The sequence below is a fragment of the Megalops cyprinoides genome, chromosome 13 (assembly GCF_013368585.1).
Source record: "Megalops cyprinoides isolate fMegCyp1 chromosome 13, fMegCyp1.pri, whole genome shotgun sequence".
Lineage (NCBI taxonomy): Eukaryota > Metazoa > Chordata > Actinopteri > Elopiformes > Megalopidae > Megalops > Megalops cyprinoides.
The window spans coordinates 21,175,040-21,198,355 of NC_050595.1; the positions used below are offsets into that span (position 1 = coordinate 21,175,040).

The window sequence follows — 23,316 nt, forward strand, 5'->3', positions numbered from 1 at the left end:
AAAGCTTTAGTAAGTATTCATGTCAGTGGCAAATAGTTAGGAAATTATTGGTAATTGCCACTCCCTACATGCACCAAGTCAATGACCACTATAACTAGTTCTATAAATGTATAATGTAAATTTTCCACAGTGCCTAATTTAGAATCTTAAGTCTGAAGGTGACAACTCTGGCAGTGCCCCAAGTTGATGCTATTGAGTCTGTTAAGCTTTTAATGAATGCATAGGCAGCATTAATAACTTAATTAAATAACTTAACTCACTAAACAAACCGTACTGCTATTAACACTTACCGTCAATGAAAAGGGAAAATGAAATGTCTGGACCACGTGCATGACAGAAATCAATGTTTCATATGAATAGGAAAAGCTAGCCGAACAGTTCTGACCTCACTCGTGCTCTCCGACATGTCCAGAGCCCGGGCATCCCAGACTGGCAGACCAGGGCGTTCGGCGGTGTCCGGACTCTCCCCTCTCTCTGCTCCCCCCGAACAAGGCGTCACATGCAGAGTGGGGGTGTCCTCCGAGGGGGTGCTGCTCACAGACCCCAGAGAGGTGCTGTCGGCGACGTCCGGGGCGGGCACGCTCAGCCGGTCCACTGAGCCAGTGCCATACACCGGGGCGTCGGGGCCCGGCATCCGGGGGCCGGCGGACATGCGCGCCTGCACGGGCGCGGGGGCGGCCTCCCGCTGCACACGCCTCATGTCAGGAACGGACACGCTCAGCCTGTGGTCCAGCACCCCCTTCTTCCGCACCTCCGGCTTGTCAGGGCTCTTCTTGGCCTTCCTCATGTTGTCTAACAAGGGCTTGGCCCTCTGTCGCAGGTTTCCCCACACCGTGGTCTTTTTGGCCTCCATAGTGGGGGGAGGGGGTGAGGGAGTCGCCCAAAGCCTCACAAGCGCGACCTTCACTGCCAACTGCAAGGGACAAGTGCAAAAAAAGCGTTAAGTTCTAGAAACGTCGTATTACCTGGTAGGCCAATGTTTTATTCAGTATTAAAGTTACAGTTTTCATTGTCATTACTTGCAGCTGAAATATCAACAGCAAAACACTAATCTCTCTGACAAATGAATGAAAAGTATTCTTTCATAGGATTTTATACCCATCTGTAATCAAGAAACAAATGATAGCATTACTTCTTCTCCACAACAGTAAAATGACACCTTTATTTTTATTTTCAACATGTGATAGAAACATGGTCACTTATTACTATACTAACAGTACTAACTACTGTATTTACACACATTTAAACTGGAAATGTAATGTTTTAGAGAAAAAGACACACTTGTCATTGTCAAAATGACAAGGTTTCCAGGGGGATGTCAGTAAATGCACTACAAGTTTTATATATTCATATATTACAAGGAGGAAAATGGTAGATACATGTTATTTTCATTTAACGTCCCATGGTCTGGCACTGCAGTGAAAAAGACTGACTCGGTTAGTAGTCAGACTCATTCAGTGTCACATCATTCTGCTGTACCAATGGGGATATTCAGCAGGCAGCTCTTATGAAAAGCTCAGCAGCACTGAGACGATCCAAGATCTGAATGGCAGCAGCAAAGACCTCATTTAGCATGATGTGAGGTAGACATTACAAATTCAAGGTAAAATCGATCAAACTGTCTTTCTACACAGAGGAACATGCAAAATGTAGCACAAATCACTTAATTGTCTTAATTAAAACAAATAGGCACATGTTTCTTTTGTCCTTCATTACAAAGGAAGGCTCAGTTGTTTCAAAAGACTGACACTGGCATAGGTTTGAGTATAATGTACTTGGCTAGGCAGCAGCTCTGTGTGCTATTTTATTCTTTCATTTACTTCACATTTACAAAATTCACCTGTCTTGTCTTGCCTCTGCGCCTCATACTTGTCACCATTTCTGTAATTAAAAATCCTCCAACACAGAATAATCACCATAGCAGGCAAATTATTATGAAGCCCCTTTCTCTGTAAGCGCCAGAGAGTGACTGACAGAATGAGCCTGACAGCTATATTAGAAGCTCCGTGGAAACGGTGAGACTGCTTCCCCTCGTCTCCCCCGCTGATGTTCCTTTATTGCCGTTCGATTGTATTTAGATGAAGTTCTCCTGTGTTTCGCAACTGGCGCGCTGTCTTTGGCATCGACTTCCTCGGCCTTAATTCATTCACAGCAAAAGGCTCCCTCAACAAACGCCTCTGTGACATGTTCTTCTATTCACATGTACAGTAATTGTAAGTAATTATGGTTCATTTCAATGGAAGACGCACACGCCAGTTTTTGTAAATATATTTGTTTGTTTTACTCCATTTCTGTTGCAATGTTTATGGAATTTACATCACTTGAAGATTTACATTACTTGAAAGTAATGTCAGTGTCAACACAGTGACAACACTATTTTTCATGTTACAGATGAAACTTTAAATAAAGTTTATGTTTTAAACAAAACATGTCTTTAGTATCCTGTATATGGCATGTTTTTGATAACTATTTAGAGTTAATTCCACAATAAAATCGCACTCACAAAAGCTTTGTACCAATAAAGACGAAGACCTGAATTTTTCTGATTTTTTGGACAGAGCACCCGACTGAGGACAACCACCTCCTCCGTAAGGCCATACCGGTTACTGCTTCTTCATGTCCTACCTGTTCATGAGCTAGAAGGGTGACGATATGCTGCAAGTGCCAAGAGACGCTATTAGACCTGGGGAGCGAGGCATGATCTGGCCTGTCACACATCTGTTACTGTACTGCTATCAGCGCACGTCTAAAACTCCTTCTCACCAATGACGCGAGCATTTGAAATGTCTTCCAGCGTGTGGGAAAAGAACAATCAGAGAACATTCTAAGAATGTATCCTAGAATCCAAAATTCACAGTGATACGACGATTATAAGAACCATGTTTCTCTGTCCAGGAAACTAGTTTACCCTGGAACTACCTTAACTCAGCAAGTCAGCATTGATCATTCAATGGTGCTATCAACACAGCAAACAAAAAATACTAGCAAGGAATAAAACTGTTGAAACAGACATATGTTTAAAGTGCCTCCAAAACCAATTTGTGGAAAACAGAAAGAAATCTAAGTGCCCTTATTTATAAGAAAATGTTTGTGTGAAGGTGAAAATGAGGCTTTTCGCCCTGATTAATTCCTATGAGAGTGGATTAATTAAAATGTGTAGGATCCTAGCACTCCTGCATGCACCGACTTGCTGGGATCTCAAACGCTCCTTACAGTCTCAGTACTCACACTTGAATCAGTGATCCACAATCCAGTACTAAAATTACTCTGCAAAGACAGGCAATATCCCCCTTCCTAAGATAATATAAAGCCCAACTCATATAATCTAATATTATAGCCATATATAACTACACTGTAAGTCAATTAACTCATAAAACTGAGACCGTTTTTTTGGATGGACAAAACTGCAGTGCCTTAATACAATGCTGACCTGCAATTGTCCTGTCTGTCAGCTCAAGGACCATTTACTTGGTGATTCTCAGCCAGGAAAATAACACACACATTAGTCACATATCATGTGAGTATATTAGTATGTTCCACGAAAACGGTACAGTACTACCATTATAACTGTTAAACTCATCCACAGATTAAGAATTATTCCCACAATAACTGCAACATGAAGTAATAAAATGATTACATGAAAAAAAAATGTTACAAAGAGGCAGTGAGATGTACAATGTCAGGATGTAAACGTGTGGCAGGATGAGGAAGAACACCGTGTGAGAAACACATGTAGCGAGTGTGCGTGAGGACAGAGTGACAGGACACAGCGGGGTCTATGCAGAGGTGGTCTGTCAGTCATGGCAGGAGCGCACGGCAACGCAGACGGACGATCTGACCGAACAGAGAGGGCAGGAGAGAACCGCGTACGGCGAGATTACAGCGCGGTAATCCCGCCGCAGAGCGGGCCTCGTTTCCACGCCACCGTCCGCGTGCCGCGCCCTCCACCCGGCCCGCATCTGCTCGCTGCATGCCCCGCTGCCGCGGCGAAAATACAATTTCAAAATGCATTAAGGCTGTAAGCCTCTTACGGGTTTAAATATTGTTTATCCATACCTCGCAGTGACTCCATCACAATTAGGCCAATGATTTTGAGGACGAATACGGACTCGGACTGGGATCCAGCAAACGGACAAGCAAACCAGCGTCTGATGCAAACAGGGATTTAAAAACGTCCTTCGTTTTTTTTTTCCCTTTCCTTTTTGTTAATTTAAAGGTTCTTTGGGACATAAAAAGTCACTTCTGAAAACTTTCTCTCTCCAGCTAAATGGTATTTTTGATGAATTAACAAATTTAAAGCCATTAGGTAAATAATGTATGGAATAATGTGTGTGGAATATGGAGTAACATAAACCAGCAGTAGCCCTTGAAGCTAGGAGCATATGCAGGGAAGAAAGTGCATTCCGCTATGAGTCATGACATATGCACACAGAGAGTCCTTAAACCCTTCCTCTTATTTAAATATTGAAGCATATCTTTGGTACCAAGGATGTGGCAAACGCTTAACCCAGGAGTTCAGTGCACTCCATTTTGCGTAGCTTGTCCTGAATATGAGGAATCGGATTAAGCCTGACTAAAATATTTGAAATAAATAAAAGAGGTTGTGCTTGATGGAACAGAGGTGGGAGGGGGAAACAGCTAAGGTCATGACCCTGTCCTTGAAGCGGCCAGTTGGAGCTCTCTGTGTCTCGATAAGCTTTCACAATGGACACCAGTCTCCCTTCGCCTGGACTGCACAACCGAGGTGGACAAGTAACCCGATGAGATGTAAAATCCAAAGGCTTTAATCACCAAAGGACTCACAGAGAATATGACCTCTGTCTAAGACCAGTATTAACATAAATATTAATGTTATTATTGATGTTAACACATGAATTTTTCCAGAGAAAGGTACAGAGCACTGAACCCCATACATGCAAACAGAGAAAGTGTGTATATTTAATGCCGTACCGGGATGTGCTTCCTGTGTGGACTTTTTAGAAAGAGCACTGCAAACAACAGGTAAAAGGGACAAGCGTAGTGTGTCCTTCACTGGAAATGCACAGGGTGTGTTTCACACTTCAGCCACAATGATATTGAAACTGAAGCCACTAATAACGGTTGGCCAGATTGTTTTTGTCATGCATGTCACCTTTACCGTGACAATTCACACTACACAAATCCAGTGTCACAGTTTAAAAATTGATCCTGGACAGTAATTAGAGTTCATACGAAAATAGCCACACGCTGTCTTCTCTGGTATTCATTTTAGTAGTGGAAATCTCTGAGAAATAGACTACAAATTCTAGACTTGAATGGAAACCCGCATCCTTACACATCAGTCATTAAGAGGTGACCTATCTCCTTTAGAAACAGGTGACTTGGGGTGATGTGGAAAACAGACTGGGTGCTAGATCTCCAAGACCAGTGCTGTAGGGTATCAAGTCATTGCAGATTTCACCTGTCACTCTGCATGCGGCTCTGCACCTCGACCAGTGAGGTTCACCAAATGAAATTTGGTGAAAATGTTTTTAAATCAGAAGGGGCAGGGGCCAGAGCCATGCCCCGTTAGACTTATTCCACCAGTGCGATGCTCATCACCCATTTGGAGGCTATACGATTATGTTTGTTTTATTCCTTTCAGTTTATTTGCATCTTAGATTAAAATTCACAGCCTATTACAAAAACAACTTTGTTCGCTTTGCATTGAGCAAACAGCAGCACTCATGGTGATTCCCAAGTACTCACCACATCTGAACAGAACGCCAGTGTTCACACTGGTTCAACTACATGGTGCTCCGTAAGCATTTGACTCTGAGCCTGTCTTCCCCCCATCATAATTGACATCAAATTATGAAAGGATCCCCCATCCCCCCTCCTGACAAACAGGTAAAAGGAGGACAAGAGGCTGGGTGTGGGCTGATTTTGGGACAGGTGGCCTGTCACTTACATAGCAATTGCTCCCAGGGATACACACTGTACTGTGCAGTCAAAACCACAGCCCGCTAATCCAGTGACAACGCGCTGGGCACCGGCCAGCATTCAACCCCCAGCTGGCAGAGAGCAACTACCACCAGCCCCCATCTGTAGAGGGGAGCCGCAGAGCCAAATAAGCTGTCCCGGGACGGCTAGCATCCTGGGGAAATATAGCAGATCTCCGAAAAAGCCAGGAATCTCTTTATTTTACATGACTTAGCATACCCTTACCTGGGGCCACTCACTTTGTTTACATCTTTACATAATGTCCATTTGAGCAGCTGCATATGTCACTGTTGTAATTCAGGTTTAGTACCTTACCCAAGGGACCAGCAGCAGTGCCCCGCCTGGGAACTATGCCCGTAACCACTGGATTAGAACCCATAACCTATGGATTATAAATTCAGCATTTTATACTCAGCAAGTCCAATAAACGTGATTCAAAACTCACCGCAGATGCAGAGTTTTATACCCCGCAGACTCAGCAAGCTGGATCTCCACTACAGGTGAAGTTTGTGTGCTTTGCTTAAGCCTGCAACAGTAGTGCTGCGCTCCATCCAGAACAGACACCGAAGAAGTCGGGGTCCACAATGCAGTGTTATAACCCCTGCGCCACACGCCCCTCCGAACACAACAGGCGACTCACGTGGGAGACACCAGTGCCGTACGTCACGGGCTGGGACGCGTCCTCCACAAACACGCGCGTACTCTGATGCAAGATCCAGCCAGCCTTGCTGTGAATGGCAAGGCCGAGCCCCTTTTGTGAAGCAGGTGTTTGCTTTGCCTTCAGCGTCTCTGGCTCGACGCAGACAGGCGACTCTGTCCGCACGCAGACTGACATTGGGAATTTCTTTCAAGGAGATCACCTGCTTTTTATATAACACAACACTGCTAAGCGTGCTCTGAGAAAACAATAGTCACTCTGTCATCAAAAGAAAAAAACAGATAATACAAAACTGAAACGTGCCATGTGTTTGAAAGGAAGCCTACCATGGTAGTTTTCCATGGTGAGAGTGTACACTGCTACCACCACACCCTTGGCTAAGAAAACCTCTCAGGATGAAAAGTCAGGATGTTCACACATGCTGGTGGTAAGTCTCCAGAGAACGAATGTGCCAACAGCTACAACCTACCCCTCTTGGCACTCTCAAGCACTACCTTATTCACAAAATGTTCTTCATTGGATATTATGCAAGACAGTCGTTAAAAGCGTGACATCTTGATGTCAGACGTTTTGCTACTAAACGTCACTTACAGGTTCAACGATGGGAACATAAACCAGGTTTTAAATCTACACAATCTGAAGCACATGCACTGAATGATGGTCACATGTTTGCCTTTTTTTGGTAACTTGGTACTTGTGTAGCGAGGAATGAATAGCCCCGGGTAGAAGCAGAACACATCGCACATGATTATTTACAGGAGTCAAAACCAAACAAAAAAAAAACAAGAAATAGAATGAGCTAGTGTCTTGTGCTTGCGCAACCTAGGAATGTAACGGGCTGTAAAAATATCAAGTCAGGTGACAAAACATTCAATAAACCGTTTGTTACATGCAAGGACACTAGCTAATGATTAATTTGACCCGTTTTAGGCTATCAAAAGTAGGCTGTGGTTGCATACTAAGTTCTACAGAACTACAGGAAACCACGATAAACTCTCGACTCAATCGTGAAAATCACAGTGGCAATACACGAGGCAGCTGTATCTCTGAAATATTAAGCCTTCACTAAACTCTCCAAACTACGTTTAACTCTCAGAGTACTCAACATTAGCCTTACATTGGTACATTACATAAAACAGTCAGTGTGCTGTGATGTTATTGAGCCCCTTTCAAAAAGAGGGGTTTCTTCGGCCCAAACGGGGAAACAGAAAATAGAAACGCACTTGTCGCTTACTCCATCACCCGAAAAATTAAAGGTGAACAAATGTTACTGGACATCGGAAATTTGTGTTGACAAAATGAAGTTTATCTCCAGGTTTGCATGCGATAGAAGCTCTGTAGAAGCTCTTTACGACTGTAGTCATAAACTCAACAGGTAAATCTCCAAGTGGCACACCTGGAGCGAAGACCACAGAGCGCAACGCATACACCTGAAGAGTTTCTGCCACTTGTGCATTCAAAACAAACATTTCGTTCACAGAATTACCTGTTTTCCGCTGGCAGAGGCATTCTCAAGTTTCCTTAGTCCGATACAAATGATGATGGGGGAAAGAGTTTTAATCAATCGTACAGCGCAACATCTACGAGCATCGCGGCTGTTCAAACTGACTTCCTCGTCAACTTGTGGGGTGAATATGGTTAAAGGGGAGGGGCTCGGGCAGAACAGGTTTGTGCCGATGTAAAATGTGGCATGTTCTTGAAAGCGTATCCACGTTTGGGTTATGCTTTTGTGGCATTACGAATGAAATGCATGTACTCTTTATATATCTATATAGTTATATAGATGTATAGATATATAAATAATTATAGATACCATCAACAGAGTGGAAAAAAAATATCTGTGGGCCTCTCATTTCGAGATGAATAGAAATACCGTAGGGGAAGGCAATAATGCCCTCACGAGGTTTCAGTGAAAACAGGAAAGATAAAAGGTAGGATATGGAGGAATGAAAAAAAAACAGAAAGTCTAGTCAACCACAGTGAAATCGGGTGTAATTTAGGTTCCTCATTCTGAAATACGGACCTGTTTTTCAGCATTTTATAAGCTACTGCTGTTGGATAATAGAATACCTTTGGCTAATGGACCTGAAAGAGTTTTCTAATACTTCATGGGACCAGATTTATCACGGAGCACCATATTCAACGCAATACTTGTAACTGTAATAAAGCATCTGCCATCCAGTGTTCTCTTGGTAAAGGATGTGATGATGGTTAAATGTTCGGTCCAATAGCATCAGCGCTTTTTACACGCATAGCTTGCACTTGCTGTTTTATGGGGTTTTTTCTATTTCCATAAAATAAAACAGATAATTGTGCAGTTTTATTACCCCAACTCCTTGTCCTCTTTTGCAACAGTTGGATGTACCAATATACGCAATATAGAGATGCAGTGGGTAAAATGCGCTGGTCATTGCAACAAAAACCTAGCACTCAACAGATCGCCCACTTCCGTCTTCCATGATAATACCAGCCCATATAATCGCACCATTTCTTCTTTGTCCCAATGCAATCATTTTAAGAAGTTTCAAATTTATTCAGAACATCTTCACATCCCCCTTCACAAATGGATACAGATGTAGAGGGGTAGTCGAGTGTTCTGTGCTCCACCTACTGGCAGCAGATGTAACAACATCCTGAACAGCGAGCCTGAAACAGTAGGCCAGTGACCATTTTACATGTTTAAATTACAGCACTGCTGTTTGAGTGCCGTTTAAAAAGACAGTAATTTTGTGGAAGTAATTCTTTTATCTGGTCGCATCTAGTTCAAGTTGTGTGTACGTATGATAAGAAGAAAGTCACAGCAATGTGAGAATGATGTAACGGTTTTCTATGGTCACTCACATGAATAACTTCTTTTTTACATTGTTTTTGCTTGTTTGTTTTTACCAGATAGATTTATTTTTAGAAGTCTAAATGTTCACAATCCTCGTAAAATGTGTGTATGCTGTATCATTTAATAGCTTAAAATCAAAACAAAACGGTTGATATTGCACGACCATTTAGTCATAATGAATAGTAGACATTAATAACAATGCCAGATTGTAAATTGTAATAAGGACATTTGTGAATTTCACTGGGTGTAGATGTTTTCGTTATCGGTTCAGTTTCTAGGGAAACCCTTTGAGCATTGTAGTTTGCCGCCACCTGCTGGCGAAATTAAATGAACGAGACAAAAAATGCAACCAAGGGAAAATAGCGTCAATAGAGTTATGATCCCGTCAACATTATTTCTGAAGATGTGTTAATGAAACCAGTGTTGTATGTTGGTTTATGGCTCACAAAAAGACACTTGTTAAATGTTGTTATCTCACGTTGTTTGATGCTGTAGACTGCCATCCCCTGCAGCCATGTCTAAAAGGAGAGTGAGTTTCTTTGGAAATAACATTGGTGGCTATTCCATCAGACTGAATTGGCTGATAAAATACCCATCTTAATTGATATGACATCATCAAGCTGAATAGACCAATCAGCACTTGCATTTATGAACAGGTTTTAGGCCTCACACTGAGCTGCACCTCCAAGCTGGGTGAAGCAGCTGCTTGTCTGACTTTATCTGCCAGATAAATGTCATCTGCCTACGAGATAGATGTTAGGTGGCAAATGTCTGGTACAAACCTGTCTGTAGCCTCTTCGGTTCCTCATTTGCCTCATTTGTTACACAACTGCATTCAAAATTATGCAGCATGTATATTCCACAAACAAAAAACAAGACTTCTGTATGGTCCTCTAAAGATTTAAAATGGAAATTGGAAAATGGAAAAAGCGAACATTCACCATATTCTATCAAGCACCTACATACCGTTGCATATTTTAAAATGTATTTGAAGTTCAGTGAAGCTCTCCAGTGAATACAGTGTACACACTACCCTAACTCACGTCACCCACAATGATCAAACAGTCTGTCCAAGCAGACTGCATCCAGACCATGTGCGCAGGGGTGCAGAGTCAAAATGCACATCCCCTTTAACTGTGGTACATCTTAATGTTGGTGCAACGGGTGAGGGCTGTGGTGAGTGATGTCTGCACACAGCCAGTAAGTTGCACAGGAGACTCCGCCTCCGTGGGGGGTTTCTCAACATTGCTGAGTAGGTGTGTGGGGTGTCACAGACTTAACAGAGCTGCGTGTAATTCTGAAACTCAGAGCCAGCTACCCCTGACGTGACCAAAAACCACTTCAGCGTCAGTTATGTTTAATTTTTTTTTCCAATTATGGAAGCCAAAAATGTAGCACCATGTCAGTTCTCCAGTTCTCCTGTACCCTTCACAATGTAGTGGCCTCTGGTCACAATGTGGTACAATTGCATCAGTGTGTCATAAGTACTATTGTTAACATTTTAACAGTGCTTTTCCCCATTTCTATGATTTACTCTTAGTTGCTCCTAAGACATGTATATGTATATAATGAAAATGACTTGTAGAAAGCACATTCATTGGCCTGAAAAAGCTGAATGGATCCAGTTGCATTTTTTTTCTGATGCTTTCTGATGATTTTTCTCTTTTGCTTAATGGGCATTCTGTACATTGACATTGGCTGTGTGTGTGGCTGTGTATCTGTGCACTTTTTGTCTTAAAGAATGAGGAGAGCCTAAAGTACACAGTAAAAGCCAATATCTTTACTTGTGAAGGCAGAATACAAATTTGTACAACAATCTCTAGCATATTTGTCATTCGATAAAAAGTTCACTATAATATTTATTGAATAATGAAGATAAAACAACACATTCAGGGAAATAAAACGCAGATTAACTTAAAATTCTCTCTTGATTTCTGAAACATCTCGTTTCATCCGTGGCAACAAAGTCCAGCTTGTGTGCCAAACGGTTTGAGCCCCCAAACCGCAAACAGCTTCTCGAGTGAACTATTAACTACAAACAATTACCAAATACATAGTTCTGTTTATAAAAGCCATGAAGCAAAGCAGTGAACTCTTGCACAGCAAAGTGAAGAAGTTTTCTACAAAGGTTTTTTTTTTTAGTTTTGTTTTGTTTCTGTGTATCCCTTTCACATTCAAACAAATTTGTCCATGTCCGATTTTCTGAAACAGCACAAAACCCCAGAAGAGTATACAGGCCTACATATTTGCATTATATTTACTATATATTTCTTGTGTGCACACGGTATAGTATGAACAACACGGGGGTATGGTGGAGGACGGAGGCTTTACTGATCTATAGGATGATTTCATTGGTTAAATCTGGGATGGAGTGGCATCCAAATATTAGCATGAGGTCAACTTGTCCTGAAACGATAATACCAGCAATTCTTTGGAACAAGGCATTTTACTGTACAACTAACAAGAGGAAAATAAGCTAATTCCCTGATTCCAAATTGAAATATTTATCCAGTTTGCCACTTTTTTATCAACACTTTCTCCATGAAATATTTAATTATTGCTTTTTTTGCTAGTTGGTAAAATGAAATGATTTGTGATCACACATTTATCAGAAATATCTGTAACAAAGTTGCAAAGACAATGTGCCAGATTATTTTAATCACAAATGGGGGTGAGAGATAAATGAACTTGTCACTCTCTGAACTATCTGCTGGTATGATCGCGGTGTAAATGTTACTTGCAACAGTTAATCAGAAGGGTCATATTTGCAGCATACATAAATATGGTGTGTGAAGTTACCTGCGTGTGTGTGTGCAGAATATCGACCTTCCATAAACCCTGCTCATCAAACCAAGTGACTGGACTGAGGTTAGTGTTAATTCGACTAGCAGTGCAATGGCTATCCTTGTGTCCTCCTCTGAACCACATCAGCAACAGCCGGGTAAACTCTTAAGGGCCAAGGGGTCATAACAGTCTTGTTCTCAATTTCTAAGGAACTGGGTTCTCTATTTTAAAGCCTAGTCGATCCAGGTTGAAGAGTGATGCAATGACTCTCCTGATTGTGTTCACCAGGAACCTCTCTTTCTCTCTCTGTGACACCACAGAGGAGCTGTCAATGGCTAGGCTGGAGACTGCATAGATTGTTATCAGCTATGGTCAGCTGCAGTGGGGTGATGGCAGCGAGTGAGTGGGGTTGCAGTGTGTTGTGCAATGCCCACAACATGGTTTAGGAAACAAAGAAACAGACAGCAAATGCGGGGTGGGCTTTTTGTGCAACGAAATTCACGCAGGTCTACAAGCACAAACCAGCACTGACATAACGTAAGGTCCGCTCATGTTCTTGAGAATTTTTCTACTTTAACCCGCTGAATTCCCTGACTTTTTGCCACTGAATGGAGAGAGCGATATGATCCAAACAAAGAACACATGTGCAGACACGACAGATTTAAAGCACAGCACATTTCCCCTTGGTTTTGGCAGGGTCTGATATTATATACACAAAGCCAAACGCTGTGGAGTAGAGTAGGAAAAATGTTCTTTCCAGTGCCCAGCAGTCTAACGCTTCCTGCCGGCAATGTCTGTGCTGTAAAAGTTTTAACATTCTCTACTGTCCAAGGAGCACAGCAGACACAAATATATCCAGTTTTGAAAACTGGAAGCCTCTCAAGTTTTATAAGTGTAGAGAAACAGGGTTAAATTTATGCTACATAATCACAACTTTACTGAGACAGTGAACATTTGTGTACATAAGCTTTTTTTCTCTTTTTTCGGCAGTCATTTTATCTGACAGTTAATTGCGTGCATATCAACGTGATGGATAACGTATTGAACAGAAAGGTCGACTCAGAAGAGTGTTTTGCTGGGGTCGTCAATATTGGCTATAAATTCCATTGGACTGAGGTATAAGATCCATCGATCTGATTGGGTCTATGTGTGTAAGGGTGCCTTTCATTGGACATGAGTACAATTCAAATGAGATGTGGCCTCTGGTTTTAGAACAGGCAGTGTATTCAGCAGTTGCGGGCTAAACCTTCATACAAGCGTTGTAAGACAGAATTCCTCAGGTTTACCTGGAGCCACAGATTTCCCAAAGCATTACAGTTCTCTGTTACAGAAAGATACAGTGAAGCTTAACCTTACAGCACCGCTATAACGATTTCTTAAGGACAGACATTCACCACCATTAAAGGGAGGACGACCCAGACACTATCCTCTGAAAAACTAACGATAATTATTTCATTTTGAAGAAAGTACAGCATATTTAACAAAATAGTAGATATTGACCAGTGAATACTCTACTTAATAAGGACTTCGCCTTGTAAACTTGGCGGTAATCCACAAAAATATACTTTGTTTCTTAAATCTGGTGAAGGTACAATACATACGTACTTACACCAAAGGTGGTATATATTAAAGTTGCTATTTACAAAACAAAAAAAGATAAGTTTGGCTCAAATTTAAATTTACAAACAGAACAGCAAGTGTTCATGGCTTTAGTTACTGTTTCAACGTCTTGCTTGCATGTCATTTTATTGTTCTGTAATAAAGCAAAAATAAAATCAAATTAAAATGAAACATATTTACGAAGAAACAAAAACCCATATCTTCAAAATAAAATGAATCAACATACAACTTTGGCTTCTAATAAAATGATTTGTTTAAACTGGGTCAAGGGCCTTTGCTTTTCCATCGTTGACAGTTCAAATGAGCGAAAGGTTTGTCGATAAAAAATATATGTGACAAATATCTCACCTAGTCTCAACACACAGGCTATGGATACATCTTCAGTACAGAATAACTCTCAATAATATCTCCAATTATAAATTAATAGACATTTCATTCTATTTTTTTTACTTCTTCAAATTAATATTTAATTTTATATAATTATATTTTTAAATTCTGCTCATTTCATGTTTGGGGCCAATTCTTTCACCCACCACAGATACCATTCAATGTCTGCATTGCCCATGTAAAAGACAGCGTGTCCTCTGAGTGGACACTGCCACCCTTCCCTCCTTGTGTTCCTCTTCCTCTTCCTCTTCCTCCTCCTCCTCTACTTGGAAGAGCAGAAGAGTCAAGCTCCCCCCTCTGCTTATAGTATTGCTCATTACTGTAGTAATTCTAAGATAATTTCTGATTCAAAAAAGAAAATGTGATAACTTAACAATCTGTGCTTTTAAAAAAATCAATGTTCCAGGCAGGGAGGGCCCACCATTTCATTTGTGAACCCCACACTGGGCAGAGTCAGCAAGTAACCTCGTCCAGAGGGTAACCCTTTACTTCCTGTGTTTGAAATTTGCGAACGACAGTAAAAAAAAAAAAGTAAGTGCGGGACTGAACCTGTGACTACATTAATCTATGTTTTTGTTTTTTTGTATATTTTTTCTTTTAAACATTGGACTGTTGCAAACTTTGACAAATTTGCCTTGAGTACCTCATGACATTTGTTTGAATACATAATTCAGATCTATTACTTTGCTTTCTTTTTTTAAATGTGTGAAATGTACTTAATTTAGATTAATTTAGGCTTTTTTTAATCTTCATCTGCCATTCTGCTACTTACATAATGAAATAAAGTTAAATAATAATAATATAATAACAATAACAATAGAATAAAAAGGAGACCTGAACTCTCCCACCCCACCCATCCCGTGTCACCCCTCTCAGAAACCAGACTAGCGTGTGACAGGTGGTCGTCCCCCCCCCGCACCCGGGCGGCTCTATGTGACCCAGGTGTCCATGCGCATGCGCTTTACGGAGGGGCTCTCGCGGCCCTCGCCCCCCGCCGGGGGCCGCCCCAGGCCGAGCGGGGAGTGGAAGTCGGCACGGTGGTCCTCGCGGTCGCTGCCGTCGTATGAGCTGCAGGAGGAGCTGAGGCTGTCCACAGGCGAGCGACCCACGTCCTGCCGGCCGGACGGCGGGGGCTGCGCCAGGAAGCCGGAGGGCGTCACCCGCTCGCGGGGTGGCGAGATGGGCTCCGACTTGATGTTGATGTTCTGGTTGGTGTTGATGGAGAGGTTGGAGCCCTGAGGTAAGTGACCACCGCCCCTGAGGAGAAGGGAAGAGGGAAGAGGTACTCAGGACCCAGGCGTTACATTCAAATTTACATTTATTCATTCGGCCAAAGTAACTTACAAGTGAGGCAGAGAACAACACAAGCAAAGGTCATACAACGAGTTACAATATTAGACGTACTGCATGACCAAGATTCAATAGTTGGCCAGACAAGGTCAAGCTAGCTGGTAGAGACACAAGTGCATTAACAATTAAGTTTGAAGTTTTTATTATTTTTTTAAGGGATTTTAGGACATAAGAAATTGCTTTAGGTGGTAGTGATTCAGGTGATCAGGTGAGTGTGTAAGAGCTGGGTTTTCAGATGTTTCTTAAAAATAGTGAGGGATTTGGCAGAATGGATGAAGTGTGGAAGGTCATTCCACCATCGGGGCGACAACGGCAGATAAAGTCCCACCCTTCGGTAGCAGAGTGTAGTGTTTAGGACGGCGCTGTAGCACTGCTTATCGTGTTGGAAACGGGAGGGTGTTGAACTGGCTGCATCCCCTGAGGTGGGGCGGTTAGCAGGGGGAGTTACTCACACCAACGAGCTGAGGGCAGCCTGCCCCAGCTGGTGCTGTTGCCATGCCGACATGGAGCCCAGAGGGAGGCCCCCCGGAGAGTTGAAGCCCTGCAGGCTGGACAGCTCGGCGCTACTCAGGGAGTAATCTGAAAAACAGCACCCAGCAGAGCACACGGTCACACCGGCCCTGTCCTCCCATCACCTCACATCAGCAGCACAGACCCTGCGCTGTAGCGGGAGGGAGGGGACGCACTCACCGGTGTTGTAGGCAGTGGGCATGGCTGAGTAGACCAGGCCTTGGGGCGGCAGGCTGGGCGTAGTGACAGACACCACCGGGGTGGCCAGCGGCTGGGAGGACTGCGAGCTGCTTATCCTTTGGGTGTTCTGTGAAGCAGAGCACAGAGTCAGCGAAGCATCCCACACTACATTAGTCAAACAGTACAGCACTGAAATGCTGGCCACCGTTTCCCACAGCACGAAGCTTGTGTGAAGCACTGTGGTGCGTGATGTATATGTGTTGTGTGCCATAGGCTGTATTATGTGTCATGCAGTTTGCGTGTGTGTACGTGTGTGTGTGTGTGTGACGTGTATGTGTCCTGTGATGCACTATATTGTGTTTTGTAGTGCAGTTGTGCAGTATCTTGTCTCTTGTGTCATCTGCAACGTTACATGTTGTGGGATTTTTTACACAGTGGGCTACATGCCGTATGCACTTTGTGCAACAGAACAAATGCACTTTATTTCCCTGCTCTGGGTAAAGGGCTAATATTATAGTGAAATGTGTTAACAGCAACATTAAGTAGCAGTTACCTGAAAATACCCCCTGAGCATGTCATTCATTACACAGAAAGATGGAGCTACTTAAGAATGAATATATTTAGACATTTCAGAGCTGCAAAGTTAAGTGCAGCTGACATTATTTATGAAGAATCTAAGCTTGTTGTTGTTCAGCTGTTTCTCACTGAGTGGATGTCTTGACCTTTGGTTAGATTGAATGCTTTATGCAGCTCAAGTACAGTCTGTTTAGTAACCTTGATCTGTGAGAGAATCAAACCACTAGTGAAAAAAAGCTGATGCAATAATTTTTGGTGCAGTTCTCTTCTCCACCACTGACTGGCGCTGTAGCTTCATGAGAGGAAGCCCTTCCTTCCTGTTTTAGTAGAGCTTTTTTCCACAACTGAAGGGACAAAGGTAGAAATGAGAGCAAAACAAATCCAACAACATGCCAGTATATGGATCCTTTTTTTTTTCCAGTTAAACCATTATCTTATGTGAAGGATGTGTCCATTAAAATGTCGCCATTCAATGGCAAAGTGATGTGCTTAGCGAAGGGATTTGAAAACAGACAGAATAATCTCAATGCAGAGATTAGAGCTGGATATTAAATATATCATGTAATATGGATTGTTTAAATCCAGTCTGCTCACTCATATGGCTGAATAAGGACACCTCCTGTTTGGCTTTCCAGCAGACAATGGAAGGATATTTTGCAGAGATAGCCTCTAAACTAAAGCACGCTACCCCTTCGGTGCTAAATGCTCATTGTTAGATCAAAGGAACAAAGAGACTTCTGAGGAGCCCTGGGAATCAACACTCTCCTTCTGGAGCAACTTATCAAGGTTTTGAGAGAGAAAACAAGGAAAACACAGCGCAGATGGGAGCCATGCAAAGCATCTGACAGTCGTGACCTTTCCGAAACGCCGCGTTTTACTCTCTGCCAAAACACCATCATTCACAAAGCAGAGCGATTCCTTAAATCACAAATCGTATGCAAAGGGGCGGGGGGTGTGTGTAACGGAGTGCCTGCTAAGCAGAGCTGACCGCGGTAGCGGCCCACATGCAAAGGGGACGGTCACAGGAACACGGTCAGTCAAAGGTTAGACACGGGCACGACCATGCAGGACCACAGTGCGAGCATTGAACCAGGTTCACCCACAAGGAATACACTGTCAATTGAAATATGGTAACAGATAGGAGAGGGGATCTGGAAACTAGGCCTGCATAATTTCTGTGATGCACGTTTTGACAAGAACAAAAAAAAAAGAAAAAACACGAAAAAAAGACTGCTACATTAAGTATCAGTGACAAGTTAGACTTTTTTTCCTCAAAGTTCTGTTTTCTAAAATCAGGCACTTGACTGTAGTGAAGCCATCTGTTTCACTATAAGTAAGACGCACTCAACACCTTCCTCTCTGTCTCTATCACTCTGAGGTGTCTGCAGAACACGCAGATCTCAGTCTTACCAAACGTGACTCTGAGACAGATTTTATTTAGCTTCTGATATGACTGATGTTCCATATATGCCTCTCAGCAGAGAGTAGTGTTTGCCCTGCACAACAGGAGTAAAGCACCAGCAAACTCAGTCTTCCTCACAGTCATAGACAAGACACACAAACACACACACACACACACACACACACACACACACACACACACAGGCACGCATACGCCCCCCTGTGGTTTGAGACTCTGTAACCAGGTGACATCATCCAGGCCAGCATTTCTCTGTGCATGACATAATCCAGAATGAAGTCATCCACTTCATTAAAAAAATAAATGAAATTAAACTTTTACTGATCGTTTCTGAGGAACTTGGCGTGTGATACACAATGTGGTTAAATACAAAGTGACACATGCTGTACAGTGTAAATACTGTCTGTGGAATAGATCTGTCTTTCTTTGCAGCGGGACTTCACACCAGGGGAATGATTTTGCACTTTACGTGCATGTCTACATATATGGAAAGCCTGGGCTTTCTGCATCTAGATGATTTTACCCTCTAAACTGTACCCTGTTCCCTTTAATTACTGATACATCACCAACAAAGGTGCTCCTTGAGAATGCCCAGTTGCAATATGACTGCTCCTGCAGAAGGTCTCCATGGGATTAAGTGAACAGAAGTCAGTGGAGGCTCTTTGGGCACACTGACTTCAACAAGCCTGTAAACAGATAATTTGCTCTGAACAATCCAAAATGAAAGTGAAAAGTCCAGCTGCACAGGCCTCTGGGGGGGGGGGTGAATGAATGAATGTTGTCCTTCTTAAAAAGCATTTTAATTAACCACGCTTGATCATTGATTTTGCCGTGAGCAAAACATGGGTATTGGTTCTGGTTCAAGGCCAGCATTGACCATGACACAGTCTCATTTCCGTTCGATGATGGCACGCACTCAAACAGCACCAACGTGACTGGCATTCGCTGCAGTGAGAAGGGGGCCAGCAGCAGGTCCACAGCATGCACGGGTGATGCAACAGATAAAATCAGCACTGGAACTGGAGCTCCTCCCACTTTTGGGAGGTTTTTTTTTTCTGTGGCATCATGAATACCACCTCACAGAAAAGGACTCAGAAATCCAGCCGGTCCAGTTTCAGCTCTGCTTTTATCAAAGTCAAACTTCTTTTCTTTCTATCTGCGTGTTCACTCCATTTTTTTGCTTCAAGTGGATTTCAAACATTTTCAGCCCTTTTTTTTCTTTTTTTCAGGCATGTCTCCAAACTCACCAATTCCATTTCCTCCTCCTCCGACTGTTCACCACAGAAAACAAGAAGAGAAGATGGCACTGTTACAAAGGTCAAGACCTCCCTTTCCTATTGGCTCCCAAACCCGGACCCTGTTTCCCTACTGGCCCTCCAATCAGGACCCCACTTCCCTATTGGATGGCACTCTCTGTGGCTCTGCCTCTTTGAGCCCTCTCCAGTTTAAGGCAAGAAAGCAGTCTGCTTCTAATAAAGAAAAACAATGACATCACTTTCAGCAGCTTTTTTGAAACTTTGATTCTACATTAAGAGTGACAGGTGCTCTCACCCTGGAGTCCAGACGTCACATACCTTCGTCAGAGGTAACATTACACAACATCTGACTGGAACACAAACAGTCAGATAACAGGCTACAAGTGATGGTGAGCACAAAGTGGGGGAGGGGGCATTGTGCAGGTGTGTGTGTGTGTGTGTGTGTGTGTGTGTGTGTGTGTGTGTGTGTGTGTGTACGGGGAGTGATGAGGACAGTTGGAGGGGTTGTGGGAGAGAGAGCTCCCCAACTCAGAGACAAAGAAAATGGACCTGACTTATAGCTTAACCTAACAAATAAAAGGTACTTATCCATTCACGCTGGAGCTTTGTCAATATGTTTAACAGTCAATCCGATAACATGATTAATCCGGGGCCCTTCTCTCATTTGTAAGGCACACCACTTACTTTAATTAAAAATGTACTGAATGGGGGTGGTAGTGGGTGATGGGGGTACTCGAGAGAGTAGCAAAACAAACTACCCTATGACATCACTATGTTCCCTCTGCAGAGCGCCGTTGCCTGGTTACAGCATAAGCTGCAGGGGGAAGCAGACAGAGGACTGAGAGAGCGGGGAGGAGATTTGTCTGAGACGGGCCCGGGCACGCGCTCGGTGGCGGAGACAGGCCCGAGACCGGCTCGGGACTGCCTTAATACCCGCACTCAGGGAACAACGGCACGCAGACATGACAAGGGCGACCAAGATATTATCTGGCTCACATTCTGGGCCTTCTCGATAAGCCCTCATCCCACTCTGTCACAGCGAGATGTGATTAATTTAATACCGTTATGACCTAACGACGGGCCGTCTGCAGGAGCGTGGCCTGTGACGGCCGCGATTCTGTTTTCTCAGCACTGACAGCATGGCCGTCACATTTCACCCTTTCAGTGAGAACGCACAGCTTGAAAGCTGCAGTCAGTCTCTCTCTCTGTCTGAGTCCCCAGGTGGTACATATGGTGGTACATATTATTGCATGCTTCAGGACCGCAGGCCCAAACTACAAAATACTCCACGGCTCGCATCGATCAGTGTTGTGACCGGATTGTGATTCTGCGTGACCTCCAGACACTGGCATGCTAACCCAGACATACTTATTTGTAGCTCGGGGCTGGCAGTTACAATGCACCCAGGTAATCTTGGGAATATTTACCAAAACACTTCTCAGAAGGGCTGCAGCCAAGGAGGGATGCAGCTGTGAGCAGGTCTGAAGGACCGAACCTTTGCCAATGTTTTTTTTTTCCCATTTTGATTTATGGCTGTGACAGTCTTCGGTAGCCTCAGGTGCTCAATGCGGTCAGAGCTCTTTTCCACTTTAATTATAATAATTAGAGACACCCTCTAATTTGAATGTGAGTAATTGCCTGCTGAAGCACCTGGGCCGGAGAGATAGAGGCTGTGGCTGTTTCCAGCGCCTGCGTTCTTGGCACGATTCGGGCGTCTTCCTGTTGGAAATCGCCACGCACAAAACGACATGCCAGCGGAGTCAGCGGTGTGGGGCATTCCTCGCCGTTTGCCTGCCGTCAATCACAGCAAATCCCGCTGAAGATCACCAAAACGCTCCACTCAGAGGCACGTACCGAACACATCATGAAAACTAACAGAACTTTCCCAGAACAGAGGGCCTATTTGTTCATTTTTCAGGGTGAAAACGTTCCACTGGCACCCACTATAGGGGAGCAGAAACATTGTGTTCCTGAGAAGGGGGGGGGGGAATTCAAACAGGGAGGAGTCAAACATTCAAGGCTGTGACTCAGACAGCATTGTAGCGCACTTGCCCTAAGCACTTCCCTTCAAAATGGCATCGAGTTGTGTGGTTCAGGGTGTTCCAAACTGAACAGACAAATTTTCACTTGCCCCTATTTTAATGAAATTTACCACATTACTAAATTTTACTGCATGAATGAATATTTCTCACACACGATCACAAAACAGTGGTTACATCGGGCCAAGTATTTCCAGTTCATTTTAAGTGAACATAAGTTATGACACAATTTTGTGGCTGGAATTCAATGCTGAAACTAATCTGAATCACCTTTATATTCATTTGGTTATCACCCAGTCTTTGTCACTAGTTACAAAATTTAAAAAAATTATACCAATCATCAGTTTTTTTGGCAAAAAAAGGATTTAGAAGTGACTGCCCTTCACTACAGCTAGCCCCATGATTTTAATCATAAACAATGTAACATTGACACAACTGGATGACTGGTGGCAACCAACAAGTTAAAGCAATGCTTTATGTCTTCAAAAGTACTGAAATGTCTTTTCTGTTTTGTTTTTTTTCATATGAACCTCTACTTCAGATCAATTTCATAAAAACCTGCTTGTAAGTAATCTTTCACGACATCAACATTGTGAGAATTATTATTCTGGTGTGATGCGACTGCTGCTTCTGCTGTTTTCATGGGGTTTTTATTTCTGAGTCATTCTTGCATTCCGCAGATGCATTCCCAAATAACACCCTGCACCTCCATCACTTGCTATGTACTTATGTGACACTGCTTGACTTCTGGACTTGTATACTTCAGTCATTTACTCATGGTGAGGGACATGAGGGTTGGGGGAGTGTTGAGTGTCTGTTTTGTTGGTCCGTGTGCCCCTGTCATACTGTAAAGGGGTTTGGACCACCTGACGCACTCACCAGGGGGGGCATCATGCCCTTGCTGGACGGAGGGATGACCACTCTCAGGTCCGGTTTACGGCCGCCCATCGCCACATTTCCCCCGGGGGGCGGCGGGGACTTCGTGGGCATCACCTTCCCCAGACCATTCCCGCTGGCAGTTCCAAGGAGCCCGGGGGACCCCCGCGGGTTGACGAAGCCATTGCCTACGGAAACACATAGGGGGACAGAGAGAGCCTATTACAGCCTGCTCGGGTGGCCAATCACGGCGCCGCCAGCAGCCGAGTCTCTGAGACTCACTTTTCTCAGTGGCCCGGCATTCCACAGCATGCAAACATTAAGTGTTCCACCCTCCCTGGGGAGGGTTTAATAGACTCAGCTAATTATTCTGTGGATATATGAAAATAAAACCCGTTCAAAATTCATGAGCCCTTCACTTTCTTGGTGAACGGTGCTCTTAGAACTCACTTGGGCCAGAGTGAGAGCAATTCAGGTTGACAAATACTACTCTGCAGCAAGGGCCCTTTAAGACGCGCATAGCTGCAGGGATTGGAGATGGAGGTAATCATTCTATGGGGTCTACAGAGCCATTGTCACCTTTTTTTGTTTGCAAACCAGGCTCCATGTACATCATACAATATTCATAAGTCTCCAGTGATTAAAATTACATTCATCCTGTTTCACTGAGCTATTTTTGATAACAGTCATATCCCACTGAATTGACGACAGCCTTTCTTCCTTCGTGCAGATGGCAGATTTGGAAAACAAACATAGCTGGTATGGTGTAGAACATCTTATTAATAGCACGAATCCACTCTTCACGAGAGCCAAAAAAGGGATATTTCTCTTGTTTACCTGCCGTTGATCACCAGGGATGGCATGTT

At 43.4% G+C, this 23,316-nt stretch overlaps 2 protein-coding genes across 9 annotated transcripts in view; both read right to left on the reverse strand.

Annotated features, from left to right (window-relative positions):
- LOC118788105 (multiple C2 and transmembrane domain-containing protein 2-like) overlaps positions 1-8,232 on the reverse strand; it is a 51,676-nt gene extending 43,444 nt beyond the window's left edge. Inside the window, exons 1-2 of the mRNA XM_036543976.1 lie at positions 8,106-8,232; positions 386-913 (exon numbers count right to left, since the gene is read on the reverse strand). Coding sequence (XP_036399869.1) covers positions 386-853 — 468 coding nt within the window. The 5' untranslated portion in view covers positions 854-913; positions 8,106-8,232. The remainder of the gene's footprint in view (positions 1-385; positions 914-8,105) is intronic.
- Positions 8,233-11,210: 2,978 nt separating this feature from the next.
- LOC118788418 (myocyte-specific enhancer factor 2A-like) overlaps positions 11,211-23,316 on the reverse strand; it is a 108,460-nt gene continuing 96,354 nt past the window's right edge. For 5 of the 8 annotated variants that reach the window (XM_036544402.1, XM_036544406.1, XM_036544401.1 and 2 more), the window contains 5 exons: positions 22,454-22,638; positions 19,527-19,550; positions 16,284-16,410; positions 16,046-16,172; positions 11,211-15,500 (listed from right to left, as the gene is read on the reverse strand). In XM_036544402.1, the coding sequence (XP_036400295.1) occupies positions 15,173-15,500; positions 16,046-16,172; positions 16,284-16,410; positions 19,527-19,550; positions 22,454-22,638 (791 nt within the window). In that variant the 3' untranslated portion in view covers positions 11,211-15,172. The remainder of the gene's footprint in view (positions 15,501-16,045; positions 16,173-16,283; positions 16,411-19,526; positions 19,551-22,453; positions 22,639-23,316) is intronic. The other 3 variants (XM_036544404.1, XM_036544408.1, XM_036544405.1) reach the window with 1 other exon arrangement.